This window comes from Primulina eburnea, chromosome 1, assembly GCF_022965805.1.
Source record: "Primulina eburnea isolate SZY01 chromosome 1, ASM2296580v1, whole genome shotgun sequence".
NCBI classification, from domain to species: domain Eukaryota; kingdom Viridiplantae; phylum Streptophyta; class Magnoliopsida; order Lamiales; family Gesneriaceae; genus Primulina; species Primulina eburnea.
In genome coordinates this window covers 10,830,505-10,847,973 of record NC_133101.1, presented here as the reverse complement: position 1 = coordinate 10,847,973, position 17,469 = coordinate 10,830,505, and the positions used below count along the sequence as shown (strand labels likewise).

Here is a 17,469-nt window from a genome sequence, read left to right as displayed (position 1 = left end):
AAAGTATCGAGTCAACTTTTGACACATAACTTGATTTTATTTTCTATTTGCTAAGTTTTATCTACCGATAGAGATTTTCCTGTGTGTATAATAATAATAGGCAAAAACTTGTGTGAGACGGTCTCACGAGTCGTATTTTGAGACGGATCTTTTATTTGGGTCACCCATGAAAAATTATTACTTTTCATGCTAAGAGTATCACTTTTTATTGTGAATATGGATAGGGTTGACCCGTCTCACTTGTGACTCTCTCATAATAATATTATCTAAATCTCTAAAAAATTCAAGAATTGCTGAGTGTTAAGATTTAATATATTTGGAAATATGAAATTTAAATTTTTTCAAACAACATATAAAATATCGAGCTGATGTTTGTCCTTCTTTGGTGGGTTCGGGCCCATGCCAATAATTTGAATATTATTCTCAAAAATCGGTTAACAATGAACTAAATATATTTGGTGAAGCGCTCAAGGCATATAGGCCTATTAGCTCAGTTGGTTAGAGCGTCGTGCTAATAAAGCGAAGGTCGCAGGTTCGAGACCTGCATGGGCCAAAAGTTTCCAATTTTTTTTTTATTTTTAAATATATATTTCCTCGTTGTTTGATTATATGGGATTTGATTTTTTCATGAAAATTACCATCAATGGCGATGCTAATTTTTTGAGGGAATTAATCGAACTTTTTTGATTATTTGTTACAAATCATGATTGATTATGCAAAATGTGTAGTTTTCAGAATCTTTGGGAGTTTAGGGAAGCTGACGGAGGATGGGGAATTGGGGATCATTTCGTTCTTCGGTAAGTTCAAATTCTTGACACGAAATTATTTTTGGACGAAGAATTTTCCTCATCTTTTCCTGGGAAAGTTTTGAATTTTTGTTTAGCACCGCCATTGTACTGATTCCTTTACTGCGTATATATTTTAATCTTCGTGCCTTGATAATTTGCATTAAATTATAATGTTGTGACCATATCTTTCTACCAGTTTCTGTGATGTAATCCTTATCTTGATTAAGCACTCGAACACTAGCAGTGATTAATGAATGAAAAATGGTGCAGCCTTTTGTTAAAATTCTTACAACATCTGCGTTGTCACGAAGCACATTAGTGCTTCTACCATACCATGTTTCAGTTCACGATAGCCGAATCGTTACTCGACACATGTGATTTCCACTTGTCGAATATAGTTAGAACTGAGGTGTCTCCGATTGATTTTGCACGAATTAAAGGAGAGTTGTTGCGGCTGTGGATTATAAAATTTGTGGATTTCTTATAACACATGCTTATAAAATGTAGTGATTAAGTGCATCTTTCCCTTTTGAAAAGCTATTCTTGAAAATTTATGTATTTATTCGTGACTTTATGTGTTATTTAATTTATTGATTAACTTGATATAACTAAAACTATAGTAAAAATTAAAATCGTTTTTCATGCTTAATCTCCTACTAAAACTAGCTTAAGCTTGTAAAACTTGAAGCGTGGCCGTGACGCTTAGTCATACTTCGCGCTTTGACCTACACTAAAAATGATTCCACATTTCTCTACAATTGAAGTGTACAGTCTATCTTTCAAGTAAACTTCATAAAGATGGAACATTTGGCAGCAAGGATTGCTATCCATCTCTCAATTATTCCTTTTAATTTGTTAAGATTCTTAATTAAGTAAAACGAAAGCATCGAGTTGTGAAATATCTTGGGTACAAGCTCACATTACTTAAGCATATTCTTATTACTTGTGTTATTCAAAAGTTAAAGTACAATAATAACATGTAAATAATTAAGAACTATTAAGTGGTGTATGATGCATTTTAATCTTCTTTATTTTGGCCCGTGCATTAGTTCTATGATGACAAACATGTCAACTAGGTATTGAGAATGTAGTGGGATCACCACTTTCCATGCTTACCAATGAGTTCTCTTGAATAATCCCATTTTCTTGCTATAAATTGAATCGATTCCATGATTAGTGACCATTAAATTGAGTAATGGATTGTAAAACCTTCAATCCTGCTTCTCTCTTCTTTATCATCTTTTCTTCAATGTTCTTGATACATTCGCAGCCTGATGCTCTGTATTATGGCAAATCTGATGGACCTCTTAGTTACAGTTTCTATGCTAGATCTTGCCCTCAATTGGCCATGATAGTGAGTCGTGGTGTTTGGGCTGCATTCCAAAATGACAACAGAATCGGTGCTTCCCTCCTCCGGTTACACTTTCATGATTGTTTCGTAGACGTAATAATTCTCCTAGTAACTTGTTATTTGACTTTTTTGTTTTAATAAACATAGTGATCATATAATGACAGTAGTAAACGGCCTTACAAAATTATGCATTGAACTCGTCTAGTAACTTGGGTCAGTTGTCTTCTTAGAGTGAAGAATGATGCAAGATAGTCAGTCGATAATGAATCCCGTTATGCTCAGTTTTGTCGCGCTGTCCATGAGCTTATGGCATGACAAAACTGATATGGATTTTAAGTTCAAACATGGAAGGACTGCATTTCTTGATGTTTATGGAGTTGCTATGTGCTCTTTGTAGGGATGTGAAGGTTCTGTGCTTCTGGATGACACTAAAGAATTCAAAGGGGAAAAGAACGCTGGACCTAACCGGAATTCTGTTAGAGGATTTGACGTTATTGACAACATAAAGGCAGAGTTAGAAAAATGTTGCCCCTCAACAGTATCCTGCGTAGACATATTGACTCTAGCGGCTAGAGATGCTGTTTTTCTGGTAAGCCACAATCATACTGTGCTTGTTCTTCATATAATTTTTATAATACTGGATAAATTGGAGCCGATATATGTCTTCTGCTCTTGTATTCATGTATCTAATTTCTGCAGTCAGGAGGTCCTTTTTGGCCTGTTTCATTAGGTAGGCTGGATGGTTTTACTGCATCCGAGAAGTCAGCAAATGAACAGTTGCCATCACCTTTCGAACATCTAGATGCCATCACTGCCAAATTTGTAGCAAAGGGTCTTGACATGAAAGACATGGTAGTTCTGTCAGGTAATTTAATTTTGTGTTTGCTGATACGTATTGTAGTGTCTGCATGTAGGCAATGAATTGCCTTTGGATAATCTCTGTGATAGTGATGGAAACATGACACTTGGTCTATTATATAGTCTAAAATCTTTACGTTGCACTTATAACAGGCAATGATGCAACCGTCAGGACGATTATACCATTTTAATACTTTAGTTACATCGTCACTATTTTATATGGCTTTTAGTACTGTAGCAAGCACTTCAGCTAACAATTGATATCTGGGAGAAAGATTCTTCTTCGATTTCAGATGAAGCAGTCTTTAACTACTCATTTCTCCCAGTGAAAGCAATCAACATGTCAGATATACTCGTATTCAAGTTATATGTTTGAGTTATAATGTTAATATCAGTAATCAGTCAAATCTTGACACAATTATTGTCCCTTCAATTTTTTTTAAGCTTCATAGCATAATCTTACCTAAATAAACCAGTAGTCTTGTTCTGTTCTAGTATCTGAACTTTTAATTTCACAGGTGGTCATACTATTGGTTTTGCTCAGTGTTTCACTTTCAAGAGGAGGCTCTTCGATTTCAAAAGCACTGGAAAACCGGACCCTTCCCTTGATTCTTCATTTCTAACGAACTTGCAAGGTGCTTGCCCGAATGTGGCTAAATCAAACAGCAACTTAAATCCTTTGGATTTTCAGAGCATATACAGATTCGACAACCTGTATTTCAAGAACCTTGTCAATAACACGGGCCTGCTCGAATCTGATCAAGCTTTACTAGGAGATCCGAAGACTGCTGCACTGGTTAAGGATTATAGCAGAGACCCGTTTCTTTTCGCAAAAGATTTCGCTGCATCGATGATGAAACTTGGTAATATTGGTGTTCTTACTGGTCAAGCCGGACAAATTAGGAAGAAATGTGGTTCTGTAAACTAGTTTCAGAGGTGGAAAATAAAAGATAAACCTTAAAAAACACAAAATCTCAACTTTGGTTGATTGAGAAGGTGTCAACTTTGGTAATTGGAGAAGGTGGCTACAATATGCTTTCCTTGTCAGTATATTTTGTAATATAATAACTATCGTACCTTGTAATAAAGTGATTATCCCATCTATATGGGACAAATTATTACCAAGTGCCGCAATAGCAAAGCTCTAATTTTGATTATATCATTTATAATAATCTAATATTCTATTAAAAATGGTGAGTTGAATTGTGTATTTTCCATATTGTTCTTGTATCCATATTGTGAATTGTTATGTATTCAGATCACATCACTACAATATCACCACAAAGGCAAGATCACTACTAATTTTAGGGCTAATAGATAGCAAAATGATGTACTCTCACAATGATAGGTGGCTCAAGTTGGGTACTCAAACATGTCCATCTCATCTTCTAACCAAGGTAAATGAAGTCTGGATTAAACATCCAAATCTTATTCTTAAATTCAACGTGGACGCAACAGTTTTTCATCAATCTCTACGTATGAGATATGATTGTTTAGTTCGGGATTCCCACGACTTTGTTATCTATTCAATGTATGTACCAGGCTGGGTTCTTTCTCCCCGATAATAGCAGAATAAGTTATCATTTAACAGCCGCTTCTTTCAATGTATGCAAGCACTTTCTTGCATTTCATATTGTTATCTTTCTATTTGGTGTGACGTCCGAAAATTGAGTTCCACAAGAACCACGTGCGTGCAAGTTATTAAATTTCTCATGTATTTTATTAAATGGTTTTAATGCATGTTTATTTCATTAATTTGCGTTTTAATTCATGATCTATGAATTTGCATTATGTTAAATTATTATATGATGCACGTTAAAACGTTTTCCTCGAGTTTTATATTTCAGGCGATTATTCGAGGCGGGATCGAAGGAAAGAGACCGACGACGAATTTAGGCGATTTTAAAATGTGGTATTTTATCTTAAGTTGAGGTTGGGGTATTTTAACTAATTTATTAGGTTGGTAGTATTTTTAAAGCCTGATCTTGTATTTTGTGAATTAAGAGTTTAAAATTTTTAAAGTTAGCATTCTTGGTGTTCTATTGTTCTAATTAGAGAATTTTATAAAAATTTGTGGGGATGCATGTTAATTAGGAATTTTGTTAAAATTAATGGAAGGTTGGCATTTTAATTAGTGGCTAATTGTCATTAAGCATAATTTATTCCCTAGATATTAGAAACACACGCACACACACAATTTCACACACACACTCAGGTAAAAACACACTACACCCACATACACATTTTATTTTCAGAATTGAAAAGAGAGAAACCTAGGGTTCCATAGCATTCAGCAGCCGTCCCCTTCTCTTCGAGTCTCCCAGCAATTTTCGTGAGTTTTATTGCAAGAATTTAGTGCCACGTTCGTCCCGGATCAAGCCTCGCTCTGTTCCCGCATCGATATCGCCGTTTCGGTAAAGTTTATCATCAAAAGGCACGTATATTATGTTCTTTCTGCATCGATCTTGTCATAGTATGCGTTGCGTATTTTTATGCGAGAAAATTCATGTGTGACATTCGTCGTTTGAGCGGAAAATGGTTTGAATGCGTTTTGAAATACTTTTTAGATCTGAAAACTCGTAACTTACTGTTCTGTTGAAAACTGCGATTTCTCCGTCGGGATTTTGAGAAAACGTTCAACTATAAAATTGTAGAACCTTTCGTTGCCTTCGATTTGATATAAAATTCGAGATTTTTGGATGAAAATTGAGTGAGTTATGACGTTTTTCGTGGGACTGCTCAAACTGCGTTTTTAGAAAATTATGTATTGATGTGTTCTTGAGATTTTATGGTTGCAGGCTTCGTTGGGGATCGACGGGTGATCGTTGATGCGTCTAGGTATGCTTAGTATGATGTTGGGTTGTTATTTGATAGGTTGTTTAGTGTCGACAGGCACTCGACCTCATTAAAGCCGTAAGAAACGTATCGATGTCAATTGCCACGTTTTTGAATGATATGCGTCGTAAGGTGAACATTGTTGCTTTGGGAGTCTATGCGAATGTGTTTTAAGGTTATGGCAAGCTAGGATGGGTCTCGAGGTGTCCACTCATAGTCCGTAAAATCGAGTCGAGAGCGCTAAACAAAACATGTACAGAATTTTCGTGAGTTTTCTTGTCCCGCGAGTACATGGACCCTCACCCGGACCCCCACACGGGGTCCGTGCCTTTGTTCCCTCAGCAGTGCCAAGTTCCCGAGAGTACACGGACCCATGCACGGGGTCCGTGCCCCTCTCTTTTCTGAGTGTTCCCTTCACAGTATCTACACGGACCCTGACCCGGACCTATAGACGGGGTCCGTGCCTTTACTTTTCAACACACACACCAGGCAGTATCTACATGGACCCAAGCCCGGACCCGTGTCCTCCTATTTTTGGGATACATTCTTTCATCACTTAGGATTCGGTTTGAGCTTGTATGCTAAGGTTTAATAGGATGTTTTCAAGGTCGAGTCATGGGAAAACTTAGAACGTCCTAAGTATTGATTGAGCTTAGGAGTAAGTATGATTTCTACGTCTAAGTTATGCCAGTTAAGTATGCAAGTTCATGTTAGTATGTTGCAGCAACGGCCCCGATCGAAGTCCAACGAACCTCTCAACACCAAGTAAGTATGTATGACGTGCAAAGAAAATATTTGAAGTTTTTGAGGTATGCTAAATGTCTTGTGACCAAAAGTGAATGGGTTTGGAAGTCGGTGAACGTGGCCGAGGACCTCTCCACCCCGTTAAATTATGAACGGGTTTGAAGTTAGGATTGGAAAGCGTTAAATTATGAACGGGGACCAATCCGCCCGTTAAATTATGAACGAGTTAGATCGTGATTGTGAAGCGTTAAATTATGAACGTGGATCAACTGGCCTGTTAAATTATGAACAGGGATCTCATGTATGTGGCAGTGGATACGTCCCTGTCAGCCCAGTACTGTGGTTTGTCTGATCAGGCGTTTATTATGTATGGGTCACTTGCTTTGAAACATCCTCTACGCAAAATGATGAAGTATGTATGTTCAAGTATGTTCAAGTATGCAGTATGTTTATGAAAGTTTATGTTGTTGGCACGTCTAGTTATGTACGTACGTATGTTCAAGTTTATTATGCAAGTTCAAGTTTCTAGTATGTATGTCATATTTTCAAGTTGCATGTGGTTTTACTACATATTACTCGTTATTTTCAGTTTATACGTGTTGAGTTTTTAGACTCACTAGACTTGATCGATGCAGGTGAGTATGTTGATGAGGAGACAGGAGGTGGCGACCAAGGGGCAGGCTTGGACTGAGTGGGAGGCTAACCCGAGGACCGCAAAGTTTATGTTTTTACGCAAATGCTAAATTACTCTGATTTCTTGTTTCGAGGGAAATACTTTGAGCAAAACTTTGTGAGCAAAATTTTAAAATACTCTGGTTTTATGATTTGGATGTGAGACATTTTGAGACAGCTTTGCTTTTAGAAAATTTTATTTGTGATGGCTGATTTCAAAGATATTTTATGAATGTTGAGTGACGACCGTATGGATGTTTATATTTAAGAAAATTTTAATTTTTCCGCAAATTTTAAGTATGAAAATACGGGTCGTTACAGTTGGTATCAGAGCCAGGTTCTTGTAAAGGGTTATGCCTACTGCCAGTCGCAAGAAGCTCACGAAGTCACACCTCAAGTCTGTAAGTTTTAAAATTTTAAATTACTTCATGTATTAAGCATTCAAGTCATTATTTAAGCATGTGCATATTTTAATGCAACCACCTGTATGTTTACATGACATACGTTTTAGAGTACCGGTTTATCTGTCGTTATGAATTGAGATTGGATCCTTAAAACTTTATGCATGTTACGACATGAAATGAGAAATTATTTAATTTTCTTGCATGCTGGTGCTGTGGAATTGGACATGAGCAAGAATTTTGCTATTGGGCGTCTGGAAAAGTGGAAATGATTTGTCTATATTAATTTTTGGTCAGTAGTACTGATATTATACTTGGGGGTAATAAGTTAAACTTGACAAATACGAATGCTTTTGGGACTGGTAGATTTTCTAAGAAATTACTGATGGTTTGTGGTTGCTAGCTGAGTTGCTTTTTGAGAACTCCATGTAAGGATTTATTTATTTGAGACTACGACGATATTTGGAAGTATACAAGCATAGAATTTATTTAGGATGCATGCTCCCCCTAGCTGGATTTAAGGATTTAATTGCACGAATTGAGAATTTTTAGGACCTAGTGGTAATGACCAATAGTTTCAGGAGCAAAGATAAAAATCCCAAGGGACTAGTTTCGAATTTATCGTTTGAGATTAAATTCCGAGTTTCGAGGATTTTAAGGTTTTATGAGGCTAAAATCGGAAATTTTATGGGGACCTAAAATGCAGAATTAGAAGAGTTGTAGGGCCAAAATTATAATTTTTGAGGACTTTAAGGACCAAATTACAAATTTCGAAATTTTTGAGGATTAAGTTCGAACTTTTGAGGAACACTTGAGTAAGATCAGTAGCTTTTCGAGGTTATGAAATTGACTTTGGGTTTAACAAGCTTAAAATTATGAACTTTATGTTACGTAAAATCTATAAGATGGAATTAGGAACGCCAAGGACTTATGGGTAATTTTAGGATTTTCAAAATTATGGACTAGGTTGAGTAATTATCCAGAAAATTAGAAATTTATTTAGCAATTGTTAAGAGATTGGGGCAATTAATTTAGCGGTAAGTGAAAATTGAATGTTTCAAATGATATGAATTTTCGGTGATTTAGGCTAGAAGGATATTTAGAACCTTTATATATATATGGGTTATAATGTTATAAGGAATAGTAACCAATGACACTGTTGGATGAATCAATCTCGGACTTGAAAATTTAAGCATTTGTGAAATAACGTTGTGGCAAATTAAGAATTTAATGTGATGATGATTTAAGGTAAAGTTGAGCAGTTAGTTAAGTTATAAGAGTAGACATTGAGATAACAGATTGTTGGGAACTGAAGTTTGAGGTGTCATAAGTTTTAGTTATGATCTTAACAGTTAGGACTATACTTTTATTGGTATTTGATTTTTCTAGAAAGTTGACGATGATTGACGGTTAGGTTACTCGATAGATTCATGTAAGGATTGAGGTAGACACGCCTTGTCTTGAGGAAATTTTGTAATCCATTAAGCAACTTGGGAATAAGTAAACGTGTGTGTTTGGAATTATGTTATCCAAAACTATTTGGGTTGCGTAAGTTTGAATTGCAAATGTACGGATATGGGTGTTCATACGGAGGTTTTGGGTGAAATAAAAACGAAAGGGGATTAGTTGCGTTCAACATGGATTATCAATGGACGAATATTAAGGTTTTTATCGAGTAAGAAATCTAAAATCTTGACATGGGGATTCTAGAACGCCATGGTTTATAAGTGAATTTGATTTATTAGAGTTAGTCTAAAGTTACTATGGGATAACTTATTAAGTTTTATGCGCTAGAATTAATTAAGCATCGAGGATACTTAAGAATGCGACGTTTGTTTCAATGAGAAAAGTTCAATGTCATAGGCCTCAACTATATTGTAATTGGGAAGAAAATAGTTTAAACATGTAATTGAGGTTAGAAAGATTTTATATAAAAGGTAGAAGATTGGTATTGGATATCTTGGGTTTATGGATTAACACTACTCAAATATAAGACTTGCAGCAATTTTGTAATTGGGATGTACTTGTAAATAACTAAAATACTTAAGGTTGGTGTCGTAAGATAACGATTCAATTCAAGGATATTGGGCTGATATTACTATGGAGTTAGGATAAGGTGTATCTTTTAAGTGTATTGCCGAGGATAGAAGTTGATCAGTAACCTTTGGTGCTAAGAGTTCTTAAGTTGAACTGCATAAATGCTAATGTAATAGGTCGTTGACATTACAGGTATATTATAAAGAAGGTAAGATACGATAAGTTTGAACCTCCATTTCTAATATTGGGAACGAAGAGAAAAGTCAGAATTCGAGGTCGTAGTAAAGTAAACTAAGTTACCATAAGTCGTTTAAGTTGTATTTCGCAAACGAGGTTTTTGTTAGGCAATTTAATTAGGGCTGAAGAGACGTAAGGACAACATAAGACTTAATTTTATTCAGAGTAGCGCAGCGGTAGCGTGGATCGTTGGGATGCTAGAATTAAGAATCTAACTTTTGGATTATCGAGGATAAGCGAATTTCGGGGACGAAATTCAAATTAAGGGGGATAGATTGTGACGTCCCGAAAATTGAGTTCCACAAGAACCACGTGCGTGCAAGTTATTAAATTTCTCATGTATTTTATTAAATGGTTTTAATGCATGTTTATTTCATTAATTTGCGTTTTAATTCATGATCTATGAATTTGCATTATGTTAAATTATTATATGATGCACGTTAAAACGTTTTCCTCGAGTTTTATATTTCAGGCGATTATTCGAGGCGGGATCGAAGGAAAGAGACCGACGACGAATTTAGGCGATTTTAAAATGTGGTATTTTATCTTAAGTTGAGGTTGGGGTATTTTAACTAATTTATTAGGTTGGTAGTATTTTTAAAGCCTGATCTTGTATTTTGTGAATTAAGAGTTTAAAATTTTTAAAGTTAGCATTCTTGGTGTTCTATTGTTCTAATTAGAGAATTTTATAAAAATTTGTGGGGATGCATGTTAATTAGGAATTTTGTTAAAATTAATGGAAGGTTGGCATTTTAATTAGTGGCTAATTGTCATTAAGCATAATTTATTCCCTAGATATTAGAAACACACGCACACACACAATTTCATACACACACTCACGTAAAAACACACTACACCCACATACACATTTTATTTTCAGAATTGAAAAGAGAGAAACCTAGGGTTCCATAGCATTCAGCAGCCGTCCCCTTCTCTTCGAGTCTCCCAACAATTTTCGTGAGTTTTATTGCAAGAATTTAGTGCCACGTTCGTCCCGGATCAAGCCTCGCTCTGTTCCCGCATCTATATCGCCGTTTCGGTAAAGTTTATCATCAAAAGGCACGTATATTATGTTCTTTCTGCATCGATCTTGTCATAGTATGCGTTGCGTATTTTTATGCGAGAAAATTCATGTGTGACATTCGTCGTTTGAGCGGAAAATGGTTTGAATACGTTTTGAAATACTTTTTAGATCTGAAAACTCGTAACTTACTGTTCTGTTGAAAACTGCGATTTTTCCGTCGGGATTTTGAGAAAACTTTCAACTAGAAAATTGTAGAACCTTTCGATGCCTTCGATTTGATATAAAATTCGAGATTTTTGGATGAAAATTGAGTGAGTTATGACGTTTTTCGTGGGACTGCTCAAACTGCGTTTTCAGAAAATTATGTATTGATGTGTTCTTGAGATTTTATGGTTGCAGGCTTCGTTGGGGATCGAAGGGTGATCGTTGATGCGTCTAGGTATGCTTAGTATGATGTTGGGTTGTTATTTGATAGGTTGTTTAGTGTCGACAAGCACTCGACCTCATTAAAGCCGTAAGAAACGTATCGATGTCAATTGCCACGTTTTTGAATGATATGCGTCGTAAGGTGAACATTGTTGCTTTGGGAGTCTATGCGAATGTGTTTTAAGGTTATGGCAAGCTAGGATGGGTCTCGAGGTGTCCACTCATAGTCCGTAAAATCGAGTCGAGAGCGCTAAACAAAACATGTACAGAATTTTCGTGAGTTTTCTTGTCCCGCGAGTACACGGACCCTCACCCGGACCCCCACACGGGGTCCGTGCCTTTGTTCCCTCAGCAGTGCCAAGTTCCCGAGAGTACACGGACCCATGCACGGGGTCCGTGCCCCTCTCCTTTCCGAGTGTTCCCTTCACAGTATCTACACGGACCCTGACCCGGACCTATAGACGGGGTCCGTGCCTTTACTTTTCAACACACACACCAGGCAGTATCTACACGGACCCAAGCCCGGACCCGTGTCCTCCTATTTTTGGGATACATTCTTTCATCACTTAGGATTCGGTTTGAGGTTGTATGCTAAGGTTTAATAGGATGTTTTCAAGGTCGAGTCATGGGAAAACTTAGAACGTCCTAAGTATTGATTGAGCTTAGGAGTAAGTATGATTTCTACGTCTAAGTTATGCCAGTTAAGTATGCAAGTTCATGTTAGTATGTTGCAGCAACGGCCCCGATCGAAGTCCAACGAACCTCTCAACACCAAGTAAGTATGTATGACGTGCAAAGAAAATATTTGAAGTTTTTGAGGTATGCTAAATGTCTTGTGACCAAAAGTGAATGGGTTTGGAAGTCGGTGAACGTGGCCGAGGACCTCTCCACCCCGTTAAATTATGAACGGGTTTGAAGTTAGGATTGGAAAGCGTTAAATTATGAACGGGGACCAATCCGCCCGTTAAATTATGAACGGGTTAGATCGTGATTGTGAAGCGTTAAATTATGAACGTGGATCAACTGGACTGTTAAATTATGAACAGGGATCTCATGTATGTGGCAGTGGATACGTCCCTGTCAGCCCAGTACTGCGGTTTGTCTGATCAAGCGTTTATTATGTATGGGTCACTTGCTTTGAAACATCCTCTACGCAAAATGATGAAGTATGTATGTTCAAGTATGTTCAAGTATGCAGTATGTTTATGAAAGTTTATGTTGTTGGCACGTCTAGTTATGTACGTACGTATGTTCAAGTTTATTATGCAAGTTCAAGTTTCTAGTATGTATGTCATATTTTCAAGTTGCATGTGGTTTTATTACGTATTACTCGTTATTTCCAGTTTATACGTGTTGAGTTTTTAGACTCACTAGACTTGATCGATGCAGGTGAGTATGTTGATGAGGAGACAGGAGGTGGCGACCAAGGGGCAGGCTTGGACTGAGTGGGAGGCTAACCCGAGGACCGCAAAGTTTATGTTTTTACGCAAATGCTAAATTACTCTGATTTCTTGTTTCGAGGGAAATACTTTGAACAAAACTTTTGTGAGCAAAATTTTAAAATACTCTGGTTTTATGATTTGGATGTGAGACATTTTGAGACAGCTTTGCTTTTAGAAAATTTTATTTGTGATGGTTGATTTCAAAGATATTTTATGAATGTTGAGTGACGACCGTATGGATGTTTATATTTAAGAAAATTTTAATTTTTCCGCAAATTTTAAGTATGAAAATACGGGTCGTTACATTTGGCCTCCGGTAAATCTCGGTGATAAAGTAAACGTACTTTTTCAGTTCGCTGTAGTGGTGCCTCGTGCTAGGTTACTGCTAGTTGTTCCGTTATATAATGGGAAACAGACCTCCAAGTACATCCTCGAAGCATATACCGGAGGGGACGAATCTGTTTTAAGGACATTGTATTTAATGCAGGCCTCGGTTTGCTTTATTTTAAGTCTTTCTCTATTGTTTTTCTTCACTATATTTTTCGCTGGTATTCTTTGCCAAAATATTTCTGTACTATACCATTCGATATATTGTGCAACAAGATGCAATGCATTACTCATGGTTACGCTAGTACTAAACAAGGTTTGTAAAAGAAATAGGAACCGATAACCCATGACAGCAGCAACAAAGCAAGAAGGCTGACTGCAAAGCCACAGTGAGCACTTCTCTACCATATATATATATTAATACAATATCGTGTACTAGATGCCTCACCAAACTAGGATTTTCAAATCAACTGTGACTGTCAGACGACATCTGCATCCTAGGAAAATTGCAGAATCAAATGACACCGAACGCCACCTCAATCTAGCTAGAGAAGGTATGCAAAAGGTAGAGAACAACATAAAAAAGTGGGCTAATACGAGCACTTGCAATCCATGCTTACCTAGTTACCTCAATAAAATATATTGATACGAGCAAATCAACCAGAGATCTTTTGTAGTTTGTTTGGCAGGCAATACATCATCAAGTCCTTTAACCCCCCTAACAATGCACTACATATTTGGTTGCTCATCCGAATCGACTTTCAAACAATTTATAGCCAACTTATTTATTCTCATGGCAAAGTACTCGTTGACATAAAAAGAGTCATCCACAGTTGGTTTCTAGTGAATCGCCAAGCTTGCAGTTAAAAAATTCCTCTCTCGACCATGTGGGCATTTTAAACTTAGCGTACACGTTTTTGTCGATGAGCTCCAAAAGTAGAATACCATAAGCAAAAATATCATGTATCATCGACCAAGGAGGGCTTACAACAATGCCAAAAAATATTGATATTGAAACAACATGATTGTTCATAAAATATAATTTCATTACTCTAAAAAGATGCGAGAGACGCGGACAAATGTGACACAGAGATTAACGTGATTTTCCTTGTCAAGATTATTCAACTTCAGTGCGTGGAGGGAATGAAGATTACTCTAATAATCATAAAAAAATAAATCAGCAGGAAAAATGCTTCGTGCCCACCTCATCAAATTCTCTTTACATGCTTTAGTGTTGAGGCCAAATATAATTATTGGATAAGGCGAGACAAGATAGCTCGAGGTTGAAATATAGAAGAAGTCAGTTCATGATCAGTTAAGAATTTGGAATATGACAAACAAAATGTTAAGAGTTGACAATAGGGATGAATAATCGAAGACACATAACACAAAGTTTCAATTACTTATGTTTCTTTTTAAGGCTAGCTTGACCATATTTACATTCCAAAATTTCTTGGATATCCAACGGATATCAACAGAAGATAATCAGCAAGATTCATATATAACAAGCAGAGAACACAAAAATGGATATTGCATACCATCCAGATGCTTGAATGAATATGGTAAAGCTTCGCAACATATTGTTCATACTCCTCCCGATTTCGCAATATGAGAATAACCTAAAGTCAAACGCCACCATACATCACTCATACAAAAAGACAAAGCTGAGCAGGATCATAGCAAGACTCACTAAAAGAGCATTTTTATAGGAAAAAAAGATATGATAAAAGCAATACAACCTTATCCACCATGATATATTTAGAATTGACACCACCATGGACAAGTCATTTGTCATGAAATACTCCCAACATTCTTGCAATTTCGGTTGGCAACTTCATTATATCATCCCGACTAAACGTATCTGGTAGAAAGCCATGAGGAAACGAGTTATTCATAAAAAAATGAACAGATACAGAACAACAAATGTTAACTATTAGGAAGGATTAGCTACCAGACCGGTAGGAATATTTTTCCAGCGTGTCTATCCTCATATATGATCGCCATACGTCTTTCACAATGGAATCCGATCAACTTTACTACATTCGGATGTGATCTGATCTCATGATCCCTCAATAGGTTGAGTTCATCCTGTGATGAGAAGCAATATATAGTCAGAAATCAAAGACGAAAGTCGAAAAAAATTATCACATCAGAAGCCGACCATTTCATGTATGGATTCTCTGTGTATGATGACTGACTTGATAATCGGAATAGACAGGGTAAAAATATTCCCATATTTTGACAAGCACGTCCTGAGATTCCGATTCTGTCTGGATGGTCCTTTGGTGCAGGGTTACAAACTGGGTATAACATATAAGGGTAGACCGGAAACCAGGAGCCATCTGCATTAACTCATCGAAGCTGAAATGTCTGACCCAGCCATCCAAATTCGGAGTTTGAACCATCGGAAAACTACATTTGTGCTAAAAATAAATGTAAACTCTACAGTAGAGGTTATAGCAATGATCGAACTTTCTTTTTTTTAAGCAGCAAGCAATGTGATGGATCTCATTTGTTTCAGACCTGAAAAATCCATATCGCTAGAAACAATTATGCAGTGTTGTACACAGACACAGGCAAGAGAAAAGATCAATGGGTATCGACAAGTCTAACCTTTGGTTTCCGTAGGAATCGGTAAACAATATCACGACCGGCCAAAGGTGGCCGACATCGGATCATATCTTTCTGAAAGTGATAGCGCTCCCAGTCAGCGGAATGCAACTTCACCATAAACGACAACTCATCTTCATTCTTCTCGCTTTTGGTCTCGATACTGTTGCGCATCCCGCCACCACCGCTGGCCGTCAAGTCATCTGCATTAATGGTATCCATTCATGCATGTGTTTACCCTTTTCGTTTTTGACCCAAAATCAACTATGAAATTTTTCATTTTGATTCAAAAAGTTATTGATTTCATTACAAATTTTATTCTTTTTAATATTTTATTAAGTGTAATTATTTTATATTATCTGAATAAAAACAAACCTAATTATATTGATAATTAAAGGAATAAAAACAAACCTAACTATATTGATAAAAAGAATAAAAATAAAAATCTTATGAAATTAACTAATAAAATAATGTTAAATTTTTTAAAAATTAACAAAAGTTAAAACAAAAACACTTTAAAAATTCGGGACGAATAAAATTTCGATTAAAACAAATGATCAAAAATATTTGTTTAATTCGAGAATTAGGTTTGATAAATTCATAATTCTTATTTTTCTAAATTAGTTTGTTCGGTCTGATTTCAATTAATTTTATAAAATATCTGATAAATAAAAAAAAAATCGACTATCGAGTTTCTAAATAAAGTCAATTTTTTTATTCATATTTATAAGTTATTTTAAATAAAATTACACTATTTTTAATTTTTCTGAAAACTAAACATAATGTTTTTACAAAACCGACACTTGCCAAAATTTTCCATTAGAAACCAAACAAACTGAACACAATTAAAATGAATTATTTCGGTTTATAGATTGAGTTAATCGAATTTTTAGGGTTTTTTTTAAAATTAGGTTTTTTATTAAAAATATTGAATATAAAAATAAAAGTTTTTAATAAATTGATTTACTAAAATTAGCTTATTTTTCATTTAAACAAATGAAACTGAACAGTATATATACGCATATTTAAACAATACATATGCTAGTTTTGCTATGCTGCAACTTTCGGTGAGCACCGATGAGATGACACATATCTATTGAATATACAGTTCATCTCATCCAATTGGAATGTCCGAAGGCATGCTGCATAACAAAATTGATAATGGTAATAATATATAATAATCATAATAATAATTGGATGAGCAAAACTTTGGTTAAACGGAAATATATCCACTTTCTATTGAAAACACTCCATCTAAATTAAATAGAGAAGATAAAATATACATATGAGTATATAATATAATATAAAAATAGAACGTCTCACAAAAGACATACTCTTTTTATTATTAATAGATGAACCTGAAATAAGGAAGTAATATATTTTTCGAAGCTATATATCAAATGTTTTCGAAATAGAATGTTGTTCATGAATCGAACATCCATGTTTTGCTGAAGTGCCAAACATGTCAAGTTAGTGTATCTATTTCATAACTCCTAGAAAAATATTATTTACATTCTATTTTTTGTTAAATATATTTGATATTCTTTTTCTTACAAAATATATGTCGTACGTTATTATACTTAAGGCAAAAACTTGTGTGAGACGGTCTCTCAGGTCATATTTTGTGAGACGGATCTCTTATTTGGGTCATCCATGAAAAAATATTACTTTTTATGCTAAGAGTATTACTTTTTATTGTGAATATTGATAGGGTTGA

The 17,469-nt window shown here is 35.6% G+C and overlaps 1 protein-coding gene, 1 long non-coding RNA gene and 1 other non-coding gene across 5 annotated transcripts; 2 read left to right on the top strand and 1 right to left on the bottom strand.

Moving 5' to 3' along the window:
- The first annotated feature begins 479 nt into the window (after positions 1-479).
- TRNAI-AAU (transfer RNA isoleucine (anticodon AAU)) lies at positions 480-553 on the top strand. Its single transcript has one exon. It is a non-coding gene; the product is annotated as a tRNA-Ile (tRNA).
- A 21-nt stretch (positions 554-574) lies between these two features.
- LOC140827441 (peroxidase 10-like) lies at positions 575-4,254 on the top strand. 2 transcript variants are annotated; one of them, XM_073190117.1, is made up of 5 exons: positions 575-797; positions 2,106-2,232; positions 2,537-2,728; positions 2,839-3,004; positions 3,516-4,254. In XM_073190117.1, exons 1-5 carry the CDS (start codon positions 721-723, stop codon positions 3,923-3,925), a joined length of 972 nt encoding a protein of 323 aa, XP_073046218.1. In that variant the 5' UTR covers positions 575-720; the 3' UTR covers positions 3,926-4,254. The 2 variants fall into 2 exon arrangements, with proteins under 2 accessions (XP_073046218.1, XP_073046215.1); XM_073190114.1 differs by lacking the exon at positions 575-797 and having other exon boundaries at positions 1,378-2,232.
- Positions 4,255-13,842: 9,588 nt separating this feature from the next.
- On the bottom strand, positions 13,843-15,960 carry LOC140811261 (uncharacterized). 2 transcript variants are annotated; one of them, XR_012113442.1, is made up of 4 exons: positions 15,756-15,960; positions 15,304-15,665; positions 15,094-15,230; positions 13,843-15,003 (listed from the first exon to the last, which is right to left on the bottom strand). It is a non-coding gene; the product is annotated as an uncharacterized lncRNA (long non-coding RNA). The 2 variants fall into 2 exon arrangements; XR_012113441.1 differs by having other exon boundaries at positions 15,094-15,665.
- Between the last annotated feature and the right edge of the window lie 1,509 nt (positions 15,961-17,469).

What these genes read in the sequence shown, in the direction of transcription:
- LOC140827441 (XM_073190114.1), top strand. Translation starts at nt 1,984, where the DNA reads ATGGATTGTAAAACCTTCAATCCTGCTTCTCTCTTCTTTATCATCTTT. An exon ending in CTAGAGATGCTGTTTTTCTG is followed by an intron (nt 2,729 to 2,838) that starts GTAAGCCACAAT and finishes TAATTTCTGCAG; the next exon opens with TCAGGAGGTCCTTTTTGGCC. An exon ending in AGACATGGTAGTTCTGTCAG is followed by an intron (nt 3,005 to 3,515) that starts GTAATTTAATTT and finishes TTAATTTCACAG; the next exon opens with GTGGTCATACTATTGGTTTT.